The 18,429-nt window shown below is 33.3% G+C and overlaps 1 protein-coding gene across 1 annotated transcript; it reads left to right on the top strand.

Annotated features, from left to right (window-relative positions):
• The first annotated feature begins 338 nt into the window (after nt 1-338).
• On the top strand, nt 339-18,169 carry LOC143570007 (UDP-glucose:glycoprotein glucosyltransferase-like). The gene is made up of 34 exons (XM_077055775.1): nt 339-490; nt 964-1,401; nt 1,511-1,598; nt 2,846-2,942; nt 3,048-3,160; nt 3,262-3,377; nt 4,207-4,264; nt 4,352-4,504; nt 4,607-4,705; nt 5,383-5,535; nt 6,319-6,387; nt 6,477-6,559; nt 6,650-6,812; nt 7,337-7,471; nt 7,567-7,669; nt 7,752-7,846; nt 8,751-8,863; nt 8,941-9,142; nt 9,920-9,988; nt 10,076-10,221; nt 10,888-11,137; nt 11,654-11,710; nt 11,794-11,924; nt 12,004-12,092; nt 13,020-13,354; nt 13,427-13,522; nt 13,609-13,673; nt 14,118-14,220; nt 14,300-14,458; nt 14,532-14,672; nt 15,557-15,600; nt 15,717-15,831; nt 16,598-16,750; nt 18,002-18,169. The coding sequence occupies exons 1-34, from the start codon at nt 339-341 to the stop codon at nt 18,167-18,169; spliced, it is 4,551 nt and encodes a 1,516-aa protein (XP_076911890.1).
• Nucleotides 18,170-18,429: the final 260 nt, after the last annotated feature.

Genomic DNA, 18,429 nt, shown 5'->3' with positions numbered 1-18,429 from the left:
ATTTAAATAATTGTTTTTGAGTAGACCGCGATACTCTCACTCCATGTTGGAACTATGAACTTTTTAAAAACTATAAGAAAAAATTAATAAAATAATAAATTCACAATCTTTATCACCCAATGATCCGATGCCATGTCAAGCATGAGACGTGGCCTATTTACAATACAACGTGTCTTATACTTCCAAAAAATTGACTCAAACCCAAGAACCCTAACATAACAATCACTCTACTCAAAACTCCCCAAATTGAATTCAACATCCTGCAATTAAAGTTGCAATCTTGAATGGGTTTTCTTGGTGGGTTGTGAATTGTGATCTGATTAGCTGAGTTTTAAGCAATGGAGACCCGAATCCGATCCGGGTTTTGGATGCTGATCTTGATCTTGATTTGTGTAATGGTTTGTGGGTATTCGGAGACCCGAAGACCAAAGAATGTGCAGGTTGCTTTGAGGGCTAAATGGCCTGGTACACCACTACTTCTTGAAGCTGGGTATGTTGTTTAGTACCCACCTTAAAAAAGCAGTTTTTTTTATTTTTTATTTTTTATTTTTGGTGCAAAATAGATAGTTAGGAATAGTAAGTTCTATTTTAGTTCTTTATTATGCCGTTGAGGATCCAATTTTATTATTATTATTATTATTATTATTATTATTATTAAGTTTTCTGAGATTCCATTAAGTTATTTTGATGATATTTGACAATACAATCTTACCCATTATTGGCATTTTGTAATTTCACTTTGTTCTTTGTTGTAATTTTGCAAATAAAAATAATATGGACTTTAACAAAAGAAACTTCTAGAGTTCTATATAAGATCAATGCCCTTAAAAGATTTAAAGGAGTTCACTACTTGATCTTTCCGAAAGTTGAATGCCTTTATCGGAAGTAACTTCAATTTTACCCAACACACTTGCTTTTTCTGAAATATGTGTTGTTTAATGTTCTTATTCTTATGTTTCATAGGGAATTACTCTCTAAAGAATGGAAAGATCATTTCTGGGAATTCATTGAGGTGTGGCTTAACAACGAAAGTGAAAATACCGACCATTACACTGCTAAAGATTGCTTGCAGAAAATATTAACTTATGGGAAATCGCTTGTGACGGGGCAGCTGGCATCCGTGTTTGAGTTATCACTTACTCTTCGTTCTTCATCACCAAGATTAGTGCTTTATCAACAATTAGCAGAAGAATCTCTTTCTTCGTATTCGTTATCTGATGACATTAATATTAATATTATTGATGGGGAATCAAATGAAGGCAAAGAAGCCAAAAAGGCTGATCCTTTGCTTGTAGGTGTTAATCCAACAAGTCCCGGGGGGAAATGTTGTTGGGTGGATACGGGTGCCGCTTTATTTTTTGACGTCGCCGATCTACGGCTGTGGCTTCGTGATCCTCATAAGTAAGTCCGTTTAATTCCTTGTTGGGAGTTTAAGAACTTGTAAATATTGTAAGGTTTTAAATCGCTATGTTGGGTTCGTAGTGTTCGGGGATGGATATTTCATAATCAGCCAAGCTGCTTGTGAGCTACTCCAGATCGGCTCGCTAAAAGCTCTAATCGGGTCGAGCTTAAACGAGCTCAATCCTAAATTTAAGCCTGTTTAATATATGAGCCCTAGCCTGAGCTGCACTAATCGAGATTGAGCTGGCTCGCAAGGCCTAAAGAGCCTATTGCTCATAAAGTTTTTATTTAATGTACTATGTTTATATTTATATAATAATTGTAATTATAAATTATTTATATTTTTTGATAAAAATAACTAAATGATACATGTTATGTTATATATAATATTTTTAATTAAAGTATCTAGAAAAAAAAAAGTACAAATGCATATAAATTGATTAATAATTAATAAACAAGTAAAGGGTTTTCTTTATTGAAAAAGGGAATTGCTCAAACATGTTAAAACTCGGTTAAAGTCCCTTTTTAATGCATACAATCTCCTAAACGCTTTATTATTACAATTATTATTATATTATAAATTTTATTTATATCATTATAACCATTATACAGACGACGAATCCTGTTAGATCCGTAGAAAACATTACTATAGAGGGGAGGAGGGGTAGAGGACGACCGAAATTGACTTGGGATGAGAGGATTAGGCATGATTTGATAGACCTAAACCTCTCCGAGGACATGGTTGAGGATAGGAATTCGTGGAGAAGTAGAATTAAAGTTAAGGATTTTTAGAGAGAATTGAATACCTTAGGGCTTAGACTTAACTTATTTAGGTCGCATACCATAATGGTATTTCCCTTACATATATTATTATTATTATAATTATTATTAGCTTTTATATAGCTGTTAAACTGTGATCTTATTATTAATATTATTATAATTAGTAGTAGTTTGTATATAACTGTTAAACTTTGATTTCCTTTATTTTGCTTCATACACATGTACTTAGAGCCGAGGGTCTCTCTGGAAGCCACCTCTTCATTCCTTTGGATGGAGGTACGGTGTGCCTACATCCCACCCTCCCCAGACCCTACTTATAGCTTTGGTGTCGGTGGGATTGTACTGGGCATGATTGATTGATTGTTCTTGAAAAGTGAAACTGAACCTAAACTGACGTTTCGGTTTTTATGTTTCATAAGTGATTGGTGATATATCAACATTAATCTGAAACTTCTGAACATATTCCACTGCAAAAAGTAAAAAAAAAAAACAAATTCAGCATGTAATGTAAGCATGATCAAATAAAGATTTTACATTTTCATTCATTTCAAGAAGGATTTTTAATGGGTAATTGTTAGAGTTTGCATAATATTAAAAAATTTTAGCTAAAAATTCCAATAATTGCAATTTGGTGCTGATCACCATGTTTTGTGTACTAATGCAGGAAAGGAAACCAGAATTGACCTCTGAAATAATGGCTTTTAGGGATCCTCTCTTGTCATCAACCGTATCTGATACACTTAACGTGTGGGAATTAAAGGGTAACTACACGGTTTTCTTTAAATACAAAAATATTACATATATTTCGGGTCTTCATTTTTTCTTTTCTTTTTTTATTTTATTTATCTTTGTGCTGTTAACAACAGATTTAGGGCATCAAACTGTACAAAAGATTGTTCACGCATCGGACCCTCTTCACTCAATGCAAGAAATCAATCAGAATTTCCCTAGTGTTGTGTCTTACTTATCTCGTATGAAGGTATGGCCTTTTTATTTATTATTTTATCCATTTTGTTTACTATTTTTACTCTAATATACTGCTTTACGAAGTAAATTAACTTTTTTTGATAATTTTTGCAGCTTGAAGATTCAATCAAGGATGAAATACTTGCAAATCAGCGAATGATCCCACCTGGCAAATCGTTAATGGCTCTCAATGGTGCTTTAGTTGATATCGAAGATATTGACTTTTACTTGTAATGCTTCTTCCCATCCTATTATTAATTTCAATTAGAGCTGGAAATTTTGATCCATATGATTATGAATGGGTCAATTCAGGTTGTGTTTTTATCTGTAACCGGTCAAATAGTTAAAATTATAAAAGGTTGCTTAATAGGAAATACGTCAAAGGGGTTGAAATGATCGAAATAGGGCTGTTCAAAAAGCCTCGTTTGAAATCGGCTTGTTTGTAAATGAGCTGAGCCTGAGCCAAGGTAAACTCCGGTTGTTGGTTCGCTTGTCGGCTAGTTTAAATTAAAGCCTGAATTTTATATATAAGTTATAACCCAAGATGATAACACAAATTTCAATATATATTTAAAGTTTTGTAGTATTAGACTAGTTAACGAAATGTTTTTTTTCCTTTTCATATACATCAATGTGTAAAAATATAAAATTAATATTTTAAAAAGATAAACAAACTGGTTAGACGAGCCATGAGCCGGCTCGAGCTTTTGTGAGCCGAGCCTGAGCTCAACATTTCAGCTTGTTAAGATAAACGAACCAGCTCAGCTCAGTTTGTAAATGAACCGAGGCTGAGCCCAACTTGGTTCATTTACGACCCTAGGTTGAAAGTTGTCCAAAGTGTATTTTTAATGCCTAAATAAATCATTTATGCAAAAGGTATATTATTATTGAAAGAATATAAAACTTTGGTCATTAAGTGTTTTGGGTCAACCCAACCCACACTAAACTAGCTTTGACCAGAACAAAGCGTTGACCTGTTGACCAACCCGCAGATCTTGCCACTTATAATTTGGAGCAAATAATCTTCTGTGCTAATAAACTCGTGTTATTTCTTTTTAGGTTAATCGACATGGTCCATCAAGAATTATCTTTAGCCGATCAATACACAAAACTAAAGGTTAATATTCTTCATTCTTCCTCCCCGTCAATAAAATGATTAATAGTTTTTTAATGTTGTGTATTTACTTGATGCTACATATTCTAGATTCCTTCAAGAACCATTAGGAAGCTTCTTTCGACTCTGCCTCTTCCCGATTCCAATTCATTTCGTGTTGACTTCCGATCTGACCACGTTCAGTATATTAATAACTTAGAGATGGATGCTAGGTACAAGCAATGGCGGAGTAACCTAAATGAGGCATAATACTTTATATTTATTTCAAAAGTTTCTTCATTTAAATTTTAATTCTCACACAAGTTCAAAAATGAGATTCTTTTAATTATGTTTTTAATTTTATAGCTTTTAATGCCTGTTTTCCCGGGACAATTGCGCTACATTCGTAAGAACCTGTTTCATGCGGTTTATGTGTTGGATCCTGCTTCTATCTGTGGACTTGAGGTAATGCTCTTTATGTTTAGTGGTGGCAATTTTGACCTGTATACTTTAAATGTGTCAGTTTTGTTTTGGCAAGTCAAACGGGTCCAATTGAAATAGCTAATAAGTAAACAGGCTATATTGGTTGAGCGGGTTGAATATTTATTTTTTAATACAATCTACTAATAAAATGTTTTCTGAAATCGTATCTAACACACTTTATATATCTTTAAAATAATTTTTTGTAAAAGTAGTTACAAAGCTACACAAATAAACTCGAAAAAACTGAACCAAAACCAAAAAACCAAACCCAAATAAAAATTGATGGTTTGGTTTATGTTTTCGTAAAAATTGATCTTTTTGGCATGTAACTAAAACCGAAACAACCAAACTGAACTGAACCAAATTTTTGGTTTTTTTTATTAGAATTTAATAAATATTAATATATTATTTTCGCTCAAATGTATAATGATCATTTAGTTATTAATTAACAAAAATATATTGGCCCTAATTCATTATTTTGGGCCAATTATTTTTCGGCCCAAAACTTTCAAGCCCAAAATGGCAAATCTGAAAAAACCGAAAGCGAACCCTAACCAAAACTTTGACCTATTACTTCCTGCCTGTTCTGCCCATTTTGCCATTGACTGTTTTGAGTTGAGTGAACGTGTCATATATCTTAGTTATGATGTGTTTTGCAGACGGTTGACAATCTTGTCACTATGTTTGAGAATAGTCTTCCCGTAAGATTTGGAGTGATATTGTATTCTACAAAAATGATTGAGACACTTGAGGCAAATGGTGGAGAGTTCCCTCCGACTGAAAGTGAAGTTGACGAAGATCTCTCAAGCTTGGTGACGATTCATTATCTTTCTTTTTAAATGTTTATTTTCTTCATGCTTTACAAAAGTTATAAAAGCTAACAGGTTTAGTCAAGAATCATTATTCATATTTCTTTGAATCAGATGGAACCACAGATTCTTTTCAAGTTTTCAATAATAAAGTGTATAAAAATATGGTATATATTATGGCTGTAAACGAGCCAGGGTGGGCTCGGGCTCGGCTTGTTTTCTTGACAAGCTGAAATGTTGAAGTCAAGCACGGCCCGTTGAAAGCTCAAGCCAGCTCGTGGGTAATCAGGCCGGCTTGTTTATTTTTAAAGTTCTAAAATATTTTTATATTTTGCACATATTGATCTAATATAAAAACTAAAAGTAATATTGTAACATACACAATGCATAATTTATAAACTATAGAATTCAAAGTTTGTATATATCATAAATTTGGTTATAATTTATACATATATTAAAATTTTTGGGCTATACTTTTAAATGAGTCAAACTGGAAATTTCAATAGTAAGAAGTTTCAGTTATTTTTTCTTTATTTTTCTCATTAAAAAGGTCATATGGCTTTAAGTTGCAAATAAATGTGTGTGTGTCTATAAACAAATTTGTGCTTTATATTAAACTACCCAAAGAGCGAGCCACTAGTCGAGTGAGCGAGCCTTTTGAACAGCCCTAGCATGTACACACAAAACACAAAAAGCAACCATTTTGTAAAATTTTTTTGTGCTTCATGATTCTGTTTTGTAATATTTAATTTGCTAATCAATACCGTGTTTTCTAATGAAATGCAGACTATTCGCCTATTCTTTCATATCAAAGAAACTCACGGGATGCTGAAAGCTTTTGAATTTCTCAGCAATGTACGCGTTTGTTACTAAACACACACACACACATCATTATTCTTCACCAGACTCGTAAAATATAAAAATGGTCTCGATCACACATATAGGTAAACAAACTGCGGATGGATTCAGGGGAAGAGGATGCATCCATGCTGCACCACGTGGAGGGAGCATTTGTAGAAACAGTGTTGTACGTTGTGACAGTTCTCTTTAGTTTAATAAATGTTTGTTTTTATTATTATTCTTTGTACCAAAAAAGTAATTTGTATTTGTTTTGCAGGCAAAAGGCAAAAACGCCACCTCAAGATACATTATCAAAGCTTGAAAAGGATCAATCTTTTCTCAAATCTTCTCAAGAGAGTTCCTTATTTGTGTTCAAGCTCGGATTAGCAAAGCTTGAATGTTCTCTCTTGATGAACGGTCTTGTCCACAATTATGACGAGGTATAACAAAATAACTATGTTTAACAATATGATAATTAGTTCTTTTTATGTTACTTTTTGTTAAAACACATTCAGTAGGGGGTAGTTAAATATGTTTATATTTTTAATTTGAATGTGTTACAAATAATGTTTAACCCGTTTACTTTTGAATGGGTCGATTTGAGTTTCATTTTATCTCAAACGAATTAGATGAAGATAAATTAACTAAAAGAAACATGCCAAATTGATCAAACGTGTCCATGAAGTGGAAATTCACCTGAAGTGTTTTTTAGAAAATACAACCTCTTCAATCTTTTTTATTCAAAATTATATTATTTATATTATTAATGTGGTAACATAGTTTTTGTAATCATATTAAAGCACTGATTTTCTGTAAATATTTTCTAAAAGCAAACTAGATAAAAAGTACTCATTTTGACCTGTACTGTACAACAAGAATCATGAAAGTGCTAATAAAATGTCATTTTAATATTCTAACAAATATCGTAGTTTATTGTAATACATAGATGGTTTTGTTACTTTAGGAGGCTTTAATGAATGCAATGAACGATGAGCTTCCAAGAATCCAGGAACAAGTTTACTATGGTCAGATAAATTCTCGTACCGACATTCTTGACAAGTTTTTATCTGAAAGCAGGATTCAGCGTTATAACCCACAGGTTCGTGTTTCATCTTTACCAAATTGAATTTATTTAATTACATTCTTGGTTAATTTAATGGAGTTTATTAAATCCATATCATATAAACAATACAGATTGTGGGAGATAAGGCAAAGTCCAAATTTGTTTCGCTGACCTCATCAATTGTTGGAGAAGAATCTTTACTAAATAATATTGAGTATTTACACTCTGCTGGAAGTAAGATTTCAGTTTTTTACAAATTTGATATATTTTATAAGCTGTTAATTATTTGGATTCTTATTTATTTAATGCGCTCCAGCTATTGATGATTTGAAACCGGTGACTCATCTTCTTGCGGTTGATGTCACATCAAGAAAAGGGGTTAAGTTACTCCATGAGGGAATACGTTATCTGGTAAAATTCCTTGACCACTATTCTTATAAATTTTAGCCTTTTATTCGTGTAGCATTTTTGGTAATGAGGTTTAACTATACTTCTAGCTGATAAATTGCTGAATCAGATAATCACTGTCGGTAGCTTTAGGGCTGTAAACAAGTTGAGTCGAGTCAGGGTGGGCTCGGGCTCGGGCTCGGGCTCATTTAGCTTCACGAGCTGAAAAGTATGCTCCAGCTCGGCTTGTCAAACGCTTGAGCCAGCTCGCTGCTCGTCAAACAAACTAATAAATGTACCCAGTAAAATCCAACTCAAATGATACATATATAAACTAAAAAGTAATGTTTGTAACATACACATAATGCAAAGTTTATAAACTAAAGAATTCATAATTTATATATAATATATATATATATATGTGTGTGTGTGTGTGTGTGTGTGTATACACACACTACAATTTGGGTTATAGTTTATATATGCTAAAATTTAGGCTTTACTTTTGGACGAGCCCAAAAAAGTTTTTCATATTTATTTTTTATTTTTATATATCTTCCATTAAAAAAGATGTCATACGGCCTTAAGTTATGTTTGTGTGTAATATATATAAGAATTTGGGCTTTAATTTATACGAGGCAACAAGCCAGCTAGCGAGCGAGCCGAGCTGAGCCGACCGTCGCTCGGGCTAGGCTCATTTACAGACTGAGCCAGCTTTGCTCATTTACAGACTAAGCCAGCTCATCTCATTTACAAATCGAGCTTGGCATGTTGAGCGAGATTTCTTCAAGCTTTTCTCTAGCGAGTTGCTAGCTTTTTGAAATTTGAACAGCCGTAGTTTCCTTACAACTATTATTGTGGATATGTGATTACTGATCCTGACATTCACATAATCTTCCATGCTGTTAAAGACATTCACGATTCTTCACAGATGGCAGGTTCTGCAAACGCTCGAGTGGGTCTTGTATTTAATTCGGATTTTGCTTTGGATTCACATAGTTTCGTCTTTATGAAAGCTTTTGAAATCACAGCCTCTTCATATAGGTAAGGCTTTTATATTATTTCTATCTTTCTTTCTTACACTTATGATTGAATATATCTGATTATTGATGTATTCTCAGTCACAAGAAAAAAGTATTAAACTTTCTGGACCAACTATGCTCATTTTATGCAAATGAGTACATGCTCGGGTCTACTCAAAGCAGTCAAACTCTTCTGGATAAGATTTCTGGTCTTGCTGATGCGAATGGACTACAATCTAAAGGATTTATGTCTGCACTTTTGGAATTTTCTGTTGATAAATTTACAGCTCATATGAAGAAGGTACAATAAAGTTTATAATTTGTTTCATGAAGTGTAATCATTTGTGTAACATTCTTACTGCTTTTCTGGCTGACTTGATTACTTCACAGCAGTTTTTACTGATTTAAAAGTTCAATATATTACATAATCTGTCACTTTAAAAGTTCATCTTTACACTTTATATTTTTCATAAATGTGACATACGGTTAGGTTTTTAGAAATCACTACAAATATGGAAAAGTTAGGATATTTAAAAATGATATTCAGTTGAGTCAATTGGAAAAGCAGTAAACTCAGTAAAAACCGTTATGAAAATCGCTGTAAAAACGAGTCAATTGGAAAAGCAGTATAGAAAAACGTAAAAAGGTAAAACAAAAAAAACAGTAAAAAGTTGAGTTATAAATGGTCATAATATTAATTTGCTATTTACTTTTGTCAATATAACGTGCAATTGGAAAAGGGGTATTAAAAATGTATAAGTAAAACAAAAAGCAAAAAACAAAAACACAACAGTAAAAAGATGTGAAAAATATTTAACATGAAATTTTGTAGTTTTAAGAATTAAAAGGGAAAAACTGTCATATTATTAATATGCTATTAACATTTGTCAGTATAATGTGCAATTGTTAAAGTAGTATAAAAACCCTAGAATTTCAGCAAAAAGTAAAAAAGAAAAACAAAACAGTAAAAATACGAGTCAAAGATGGGTAAAATGAAACTTTAATTCTTTTAAAAAAATTAAGGGTAAAACGGTCATATTATTAATTTGCTATTAACATTTGTGAACCTAACGTGCAGGTGGGCCAATTTTTACATGGACACATTGGGATTGAAAACGGCGTTAATACAGCTATTACCAACGGAAAGGTGTGTTCGATCTCTACAATCTTTAGGTCTATTATTAGTAGAATGTGGGTCCCACTAATTATAATTTACTTGTTTGCCCTTTGATAGGTGGTTCAAGTTCCTGATTCTGTAACATTTTTAAGCCAAGATTTGCATCTTCTTGAATCTGTGGAATTTAAGAAAAGAATAAAGCATGTTGCTGATATCATTGAAGAGGTCACGTGGGAGAATGTGGATCCCGACACACTTATGAGGTTCTTTGCTAACACACACTTTCCGTTTCTATATACATATATACATTAGAGGCATGCACGAAACCAAAATAACTGAATTGTAACCGGAATAACCAACGTAACTGAACTGAAATAACCGCACCTAATAAAGAAATTGACGGTTTGGTTTTACTTTTTTTTTAAACTGATTTTCGGCTTGGTTTCGATTTTTGCTAAAAACATACACAGAAAAAGTTGATTTTAAGTAATCTATAAGAAATTGATAAACGGTCTAGCTAATAAAATTTAGGTCCAAATGTGTAATAATCAATTAATCATTAGTTAACAGAAAAAAAAAATTAGGCCCAGTTTTATTATTTTGGTCCATTTTATTCAGCCCATTTATTTCAAGCCCAAATGGTAAAACCAAAAAACCGATACCAAACCGAACCCATTATTTCAAGCCCATTGTAATCGATTTAGGGCGTTTAAACATTAGATTACACTTAGGGCAACTTTCAACCTGTTTGACCCATTTGACTTGTTATGGATAAACCATAACCCAAGTCAACTCCTAACTAGTAAGTTGGTCCGAATTATCACCACTATCATATATCACAGAATAACATTAGAGTTCTTTTTATTCTAACTATGTTTATTTTGATATGCATATAAAGTTGAACCTTTTGTTTTATTTTTAATTTTCAGTAAATTCATGAGTGATATAATAATGTCTGTAACGTCTTCACTTTCTTCACGGGACCGAAGCTCTGAAAGTGCTCGTTTTGAGATGTTGAGTGCAGAACACAGTGCGGTTGTTATTGGTAGTGAAAATGCCACAATTCATATAGATGCCGTTATTGACCCGTTGAGCTCTTCGGGCCAAAAATTATCTTCACTTCTTCGGATACTGTCAAAATGCAGCCAGCCAAGCATGCGGCTCGTGTTTAACCCGATGGTTAGTTTTATCCTACTTATGAATCATATAGAAATGTCTAAAATACCCTCAAATATCAGGTAATCAATTGTTTGTGTTTGGAAAAACTGGGTTCTGAGAAATTAATACAGAACATATCTGTTTTAACAACAATGAGTTGACTTGCAAATAGCTTTAAGAATTTATAACTATTTGTCAAATGTCTAAACTACCCTTCAAATATTCAGTTGTTCAGTGTGGAAAATTCTGGTTATTTAAGAAATCAATAGAAAATCCATCCGTTTCGACATCATGGTGTTGACTTTACAATTCGCTTAAATACTTGGATCAACTATGTACCAAATGTCTAAAATACCCTTCACGTATCAGATACTTGTTTGTGTTTGGAAAATTCTGGTTTTACAAGAAATTAATACAGAAGATCTCTCTGTTTTTACAACATTGCATTGACTTTGCAAATAGCTTAAAGAATTTGTTTTATGTGTCAAATGTGTAAAATACCCTTCAAATAACTAAATGTGTTCAATGTCTCGACAGAGTTCCCTTGTTGATCTTCCACTGAAGAATTACTACAGATTTGTAACTCCAACCATGGTAAAGCCCATGAGCACATCTTTTTCAGTTTAAATTAATTTTTATATAGTGGATATTAAAGTTTATATTTTTGTATATTTCAGGATGATTTTAGTAGCACTGACTTAACTGTTCATGGCCCAAAAGCATTTTTTGCAAATATGCCACTATCAAAAATGCTAACAATGAATCTTGATGTTCCGGAATCGTGGCTTGTTGAACCTGTTATCGCAGTGTAAGCTTTCACTATTATTTATGATCTTGTAGTTTCACATGTGAACTGTATTTTGATTTTATGTTTATGGGTATTTCAGCCATGATCTTGACAATATATTACTTGAGAATCTTGGTGACACAAGGACACTACAGGCAGTTTTTGAACTTGAAGCTCTCGTTCTTACTGGTAATCTTAATATTTTTAACAAATATTTATATCTATTGTTGTTGGCTGTTCATCGATTTGGGTATCAGTCTATCTGTTTTTTTATTTTTTTTAACTGAAAACGAACATAATTCAACCGATTAAACCGATTTATTATTTGGTTTACTCAATTGAGTTCGGTTTAGTTATCCGAATAAGCACAATTAGAGGAACCGATAACCGAACTGGAAACTGAAATCACAGTTTGGATATGTTTAGGAGCTGAACCAAAAACGAATTCACAATTCGGTTCGGTTCGGTTTTCAGTGTTTTTTGCACACCCCTAGCTGTCAACCCGAAACATTTTTCATTTATTTTCTTAAATTTTTAAATAATAATGAACAAACATACCCAATAAAATCTTTAATTTTTTTTTTTTGAAGTATTGCTTCCACTAACATCATCATCATCATCATCATCATCATCATCATCGTACTCAGTAAATCCCACCAATAGCAAAGCTATGGTAGGGTCTGAGGAGGGTAAGATGTAGACGGCCTTACATCTACCCCGCAGGAATAGAGAGGCTGCTTCCGGTGAGACCCCCGGCTCGATAGTAGTTTTGTATCAAGCCTTGGACATAAGGCACATAACGCTCAACCACCGGGATACCGGCCGATTTGGTGCGTGTACCCTTATCTTTCGGCTATCAACGCCACCACATGATGCCTGATTAACCTTCCGCCACTTTTAACGTTATTTTCACGAGATTAGTAAAATAACGTCAAAATTAGTGCAATTTCACTTTTGCCCACCCGAGGGTTCACACATATATACATTATATGGGCGCATCGCAAGCAGGGCACATTGCTTCCACTAACAATATTGTTAAATAACAATATTGTTTATTAAACTTACATTTGATGCATTGTTTGTCGATTAACTTGAGCCGTACGTGTTTTGAACCAGGCCATTGCTCAGAGAAGGATCACGAACCCCCACGAGGCCTTCAAATGATATTAGGAACCAAAAGGAGCCCCCATTTGGTTGATACACTCATGATGGCTAATTTGGGGTATTGGCAAATGAAAGTGTCACCCGGTGTTTGGTACCTACAATTAGCACCAGGTCGAAGCTCTGATCTCTACGTGTTGCAAGATGGGCCCGAAATGCACTCAACAAAACGCATCACCATCGATTACTTACGTGGCAAACCAGTTCATCTTGGAGTCGTTAAGAAAAAGGGAAAAGAACATGAAAAACTTTTGATTCCTTCCGATGATGAAGATTCTTCTAGGAAACACGTAGGGTTTGTTCTGTATATTTTTTTTATATAAAACCCTTTTTCATGAATTAAAATTGGTTGGTTTTTGCAGGGTGATCAAGAGAGTTGGAATTCAAACATTTTGAAATGGGCATCTTCGCTTATTGGTGGTAACGGGCACATGAAGAACAGTTTGAGCACTAAATCGGTGAGTAATTTGTAGTTTTGTTCTTAACTTCACCTCTAAATCTTACCTTTTTGTTAACATATTGATATATGATATATTTTGTGTAGGATAATGTTACCAATGGGCGAAAGGGTAAAACAATAAATATATTCTCGATTGCTTCTGGACACTTGTGAGTGATTCATTCCCCAAATCTTGGTTCCTTTTGAATTTGGATTATTCTTTCGTTTTTTGTCTTAAACTTGCGACTAGAAGGGCGAGTTAAAGCCGGTTGGAACATACTTTTTCAAGAAAGGTTTAATGGTATTTGAGTTAATTACATGACCAACAGTGTAATTAACTCGTAAATACTTTGTAATAACTAGATTATTGCAACGTTAATCTATATTTTTCATAAAGTGGTTTAAAAGGTTAGATTATTGCAACGCTAGTCTATATTTTTCATAAAGTGGTTAAAAGGTTTATTCATTAAAATATTCTTTTCATGTCCTTTTTTCGTTTGAGCAATTTTTGACTATACAAAAATTTTACCATTTTACCCTTCTCTTTACGAGTTAACAGGTCGAAATTTCCACCTTTAGTTTTTCTAAAGTCAATTATTATGTGCTTTATGCAGATACGAGCGGTTTTTGAAAATCATGATTCTAAGTGTTCTGAAAAACACACAACGGCCCGTGAAATTCTGGTTTATAAAGAATTACCTTTCACCGCAGTTTAAGGTTTGGTTCTTCAAAAATTTCATCTATGAATTTCTTAAACATTTTATAAAACTTATATCTTGTTGTCATGTTTGTGCAGGATGTAATTCCACATATGGCGCAAGAATACGGTTTTGAGTATGAATTGGTTACATATAAATGGCCGAGTTGGTTGCATAAACAAAAAGAAAAACAAAGAATTATTTGGGCATATAAAATTCTATTTCTTGATGTCATTTTCCCTCTCTCTCTTGAAAAGGTATATATTGTTAACAAAAAACACTAATAAATGTACATGCAGGTTAACTATGTGTATTTATATGTTTTTATAGGTTATATTTGTTGACGCGGATCAGATTGTTAGGGCTGACATGGGAGAACTTTATGACATGAATTTGAAAGGAAGACCGCTTGCTTATACCCCTTTTTGTGACAACAATCGCGATATGGATGGTTTTCGGTTTTGGAAACAAGTAAGTTTTTTTATATATTTCTCGAGATAATTTACGAATGATTTTTGCCATTGATTAAGGATTAATTACACTAATTTTGACGTCATTTTACTAATCTCGTGAAAATAACGTTAAAAGTGGCGGAAAGTTAATCAAGCATCATGTGGTGGCGTTGATAGCCGGAAGACAAGGATACATGCACCAATCAGCCGGTGCCCCGATGGTTGAGTGTTATGTGTCTTATGTCCAAGGCTTGATGCAAAACTACTATCGAGCCGGGGGTCTCACCGGAAGCAGCCTCTCTATTCCTACGGGGTAGAGGTAAGGCTATTTGTGGGATATACTGAGTACGATGATGATGATGATGATGATGATGATGATGCCCTTACAAACTTGAAAATTTTCATATATTCCTAGCCAAAACTAAAAGTGTCATATTTACCTAACTTCAATGATTTTATACTTAATGAGTTAATGACCTTTCGACCCCTTTCCATTACATTTGTTTAGTTTAAACCCTGTTTTTTTATTTGGATTTTGAGCGACATCGACAAAAAGCAAGCAAACCGAACCATCGTCTCTACTTTTTTGTTCTGTTGACAGCAGATAATGGAACAATCGAATGGGAATGAACAAATTATAAGCTAAAAGTGGGTAAATAAAAAGAAATTGAAGTTAAAGATGGCCATATATGAAATTTTAAAGTTTTAGAAAAATAAGGGTAAAATGGTCTTTTATTAAATTGTTTTTATTGAATTGGGTATTTTTGATATTTTAACTACTTTGTAAGGGCATATATGGTGTTTCTAGTTTGCATGGGCATATGATATTTTCCAAGTTTGTAGGGGGTGCATATGAAATTGCTCCTTTATATAACGCCTCAACATTTTTGTATTTTATTTTAGGGTTTTTGGAAGGAACATTTAAGAGGAAGACCTTATCATATTAGGTATGATCATTTTTATTTTATTTTTTGTTTGTATATTCATGCTATTTTTTTTACTATTAACTTAAGTTTAATGAAAAAACTTGAATGTGTTAATTAATGTGTTTTATGATCTGCAGTGCGTTGTACGTGGTTGATTTAGTCAAGTTTCGGGAAACTGCGGCTGGAGATAATTTGAGGGTGTTCTATGAAACACTTAGCAAAGATCCAAACAGTATTTCTAACCTTGATCAGGCAAGTGCAAGTTCACCTATATTTCTCTGTTTTTCAATTCCATCGGTTCAAACGGGTAAAACAGAAAATAATTAGCTAAAAAGGAAACGGGTCGAACCCCAAAAGATTAAAAAAATCATTTTATTCAAGAAGCTGCAGTTATTATTAAACTTACGCAGTCTTTGTAATCATATATTACATTAATGTTTTATAAAAGAGTAATAGTTTGGATAAAAAGTGTTTCGGGTCAACCCAACATGACTCGTTATCCAACCCACATGACCCGACCCGCTCATGTTGCTACATCTATAAAAGTATTAGTATATACTAACAAGAAAAATGAGATTTCAAGATCCTAAGTAGAGGCGCAAACAGGCTTATAGAGCTCTAGTTCAGCTCGTTTCAAGCCTTAAATTCAAAGCTCAAGGTCGGCTTATTTTATTTATAAAATGTTTAATTAATCTGCATATATAAATATTTTTATCATATATATTTATAGTTTTAAGTTTTTATATATAACATAATATATATTGGTTAGTTATATATGTAATAGTTGTATGTTATATTATTATGTGAAGTAAACTTATTTGCAAGCTCGTGCTTGTTTATTAACAAGCTTTTTTTATGCTTGAGCTCGGGATCGAGCCCTTTTAAGCTCAGAATGATTTGAAATTTTCGTTAGCCGAGCACGAGTGGCTTGGCTTGTTTACACTCTATTTGCAAGACCGATTCCATTCTATTTCCATTTTTAGAAATACTTTATTTATTGATCCCTATCAATTTTCAGGATCTGCCAAACTACGCCCAACACACGGTACCAATCTTTTCACTGCCACAAGAATGGCTATGGTGCGAATCTTGGTGTGGCAACTCCACAAAAACCCGAGCTAAAACCATCGATCTTTGCAACAATCCAATGACAAAAGAACCCAAACTTCAGGTCCGTCATACTTTTCGTGTTTGGAAACACGTTTTCAAATTGATTATGATGATGTGAAGTCACAATAATGCGTTTTAATGTTTGGACAAAATGTCATGTATTTTCACAACCACCATTTTTGAGTTGACAAAAATGTCCTCGTGGGGGCGCTTAACGGATGATTTAGATGGACATCCATAATAGGGCTATTAAAAGTTGTAATTTTTAAAACTTGTGGACCTAACTTGCAATATGGCCAAAACCACACGCTTTTAAACATTTGGTCTAAAGTTGTATTTTTTGAAACTTGAGGGCCAAAGTCACAATATGGCTAAACCAGAAGGACCATCCTTGTAACTAATTTTTTTATCTATTCATTTTTGGAAAATTGGATTTTATTAATCCAAAGTATTGCTAGTAGTAATCATCCCAACTAACAATGTAACATGTGGCAATCCCAACTATTAATTTTGTTACCCATAATAATCTCAGTCTAACATATCATTAACTCCGTTAGTTATGTATTGTAAAATTGCATGAAAAGACCAAAATACCCCCACTAACAAATAAATAACAATGAATAAAGTTTATTATTTTATATATTTATATATACACACAGGCTTATCACCACACGCACAGTCCATGAACCAGGCCATTCCGGTCACCTTCTCCGTTTCCGGCGAGACCACCACCGCCCGAATTTCCGGCCACCCACCGGATAGGAAGTATTGGTGGCCGGAAAAACAGGTGGTGGTAGTTGATGGTGGTCTCACCGGATTTCCAGCCGGAAATGGAGGTGATCGGAACTGGCCTGTTCATTGTGTGTGTGAGATGATGCTGTGTATATGTATAAATTATTAAATATAATACAATATATTGGGGTAAATTTTATTTATTATCATTTATTTGTTAGTATGGGTATTTCGGTCAATTCATACAAGTTTACAGTACAAAACTGGCGGAGTGAATGATCTGTGACTGTGATAGTTATTGATAACAAAATTGGAAGTTGGGATTGCGACAAATCAATACTATTAGTTGGGATTAATATTGGACAATGATCAACAGTTTGGATTAATAAAATCCAATTTTCTTCATATTTTAAAGAATTTGAATTCTCCTGTTGAAAAAGTTGATTATCTAATCATTACATAATAATTATATATTATGTTATGTTTATTTTTTGAAAAGCATATATTATGTTATGTAACTTAATATAATATCACTTTCAATACAATCATAAATACTTGTACTATGTTTTGTTGAACTCAGGGCGCCAGAAGGATTGTAGCAGAGTGGCCAGATCTTGATTTGGAAGCAAGACATTTTACTTCAAAAATATTAGGTGAAGATGTGAGCCCAGTAGAGAAGGTGGTTACTCCTCCGGTCGAACCACAAGTAGCTGAGGAGGAAGACCTAGAAACAAAAGCCGAGTTGTGAGTACTCGTGGATTTTAAAAAGACTTTAGATATTAAGAGTAGATTTTTGTTTCAAATTAGAGGAAAAGATCATATCACACTTTGAAACTAACTAAATTTTTGTGACATATTTGGCATTGTATTAAATTCACATGTGTAGAATTGAATGTATGTCATGATTTATTATAGAAGAAGACAGCTTTATTATGGTTGTACTGATTGCTTGTACTGTTGTACATTGCTCTGTGGCACTTCTGTTTATGGGTAACTTCTGTTAGTTAC

The sequence above is a fragment of the Bidens hawaiensis genome, unplaced genomic scaffold, assembly GCF_021521415.1.
Source record: "Bidens hawaiensis isolate Kalapana, Puna unplaced genomic scaffold, B.hawaiensis_p1.1 tig00024813_1, whole genome shotgun sequence".
Taxonomy (NCBI): Eukaryota; Viridiplantae; Streptophyta; class Magnoliopsida; order Asterales; family Asteraceae; genus Bidens; species Bidens hawaiensis.
The sequence above is the reverse complement of the archived record's forward strand: the minus strand, read 5'-3'. Positions and strand labels throughout refer to the sequence as shown.

Excerpts from the sequence above, each read along its gene's own strand:
- LOC143570007 (XM_077055775.1), top strand. The coding sequence starts at position 339 with ATGGAGACCCGAATCCGATCCGGGTTTTGGATGCTGATCTTGATCTTG. Across the intron at positions 6,813-7,336 it reads TTGTCCACAATTATGACGAG|GAGGCTTTAATGAATGCAAT; the intron begins GTATAACAAAAT and ends TTGTTACTTTAG. Across the intron at positions 13,674-14,117 it reads TCGATTGCTTCTGGACACTT|ATACGAGCGGTTTTTGAAAA; the intron begins GTGAGTGATTCA and ends TGCTTTATGCAG.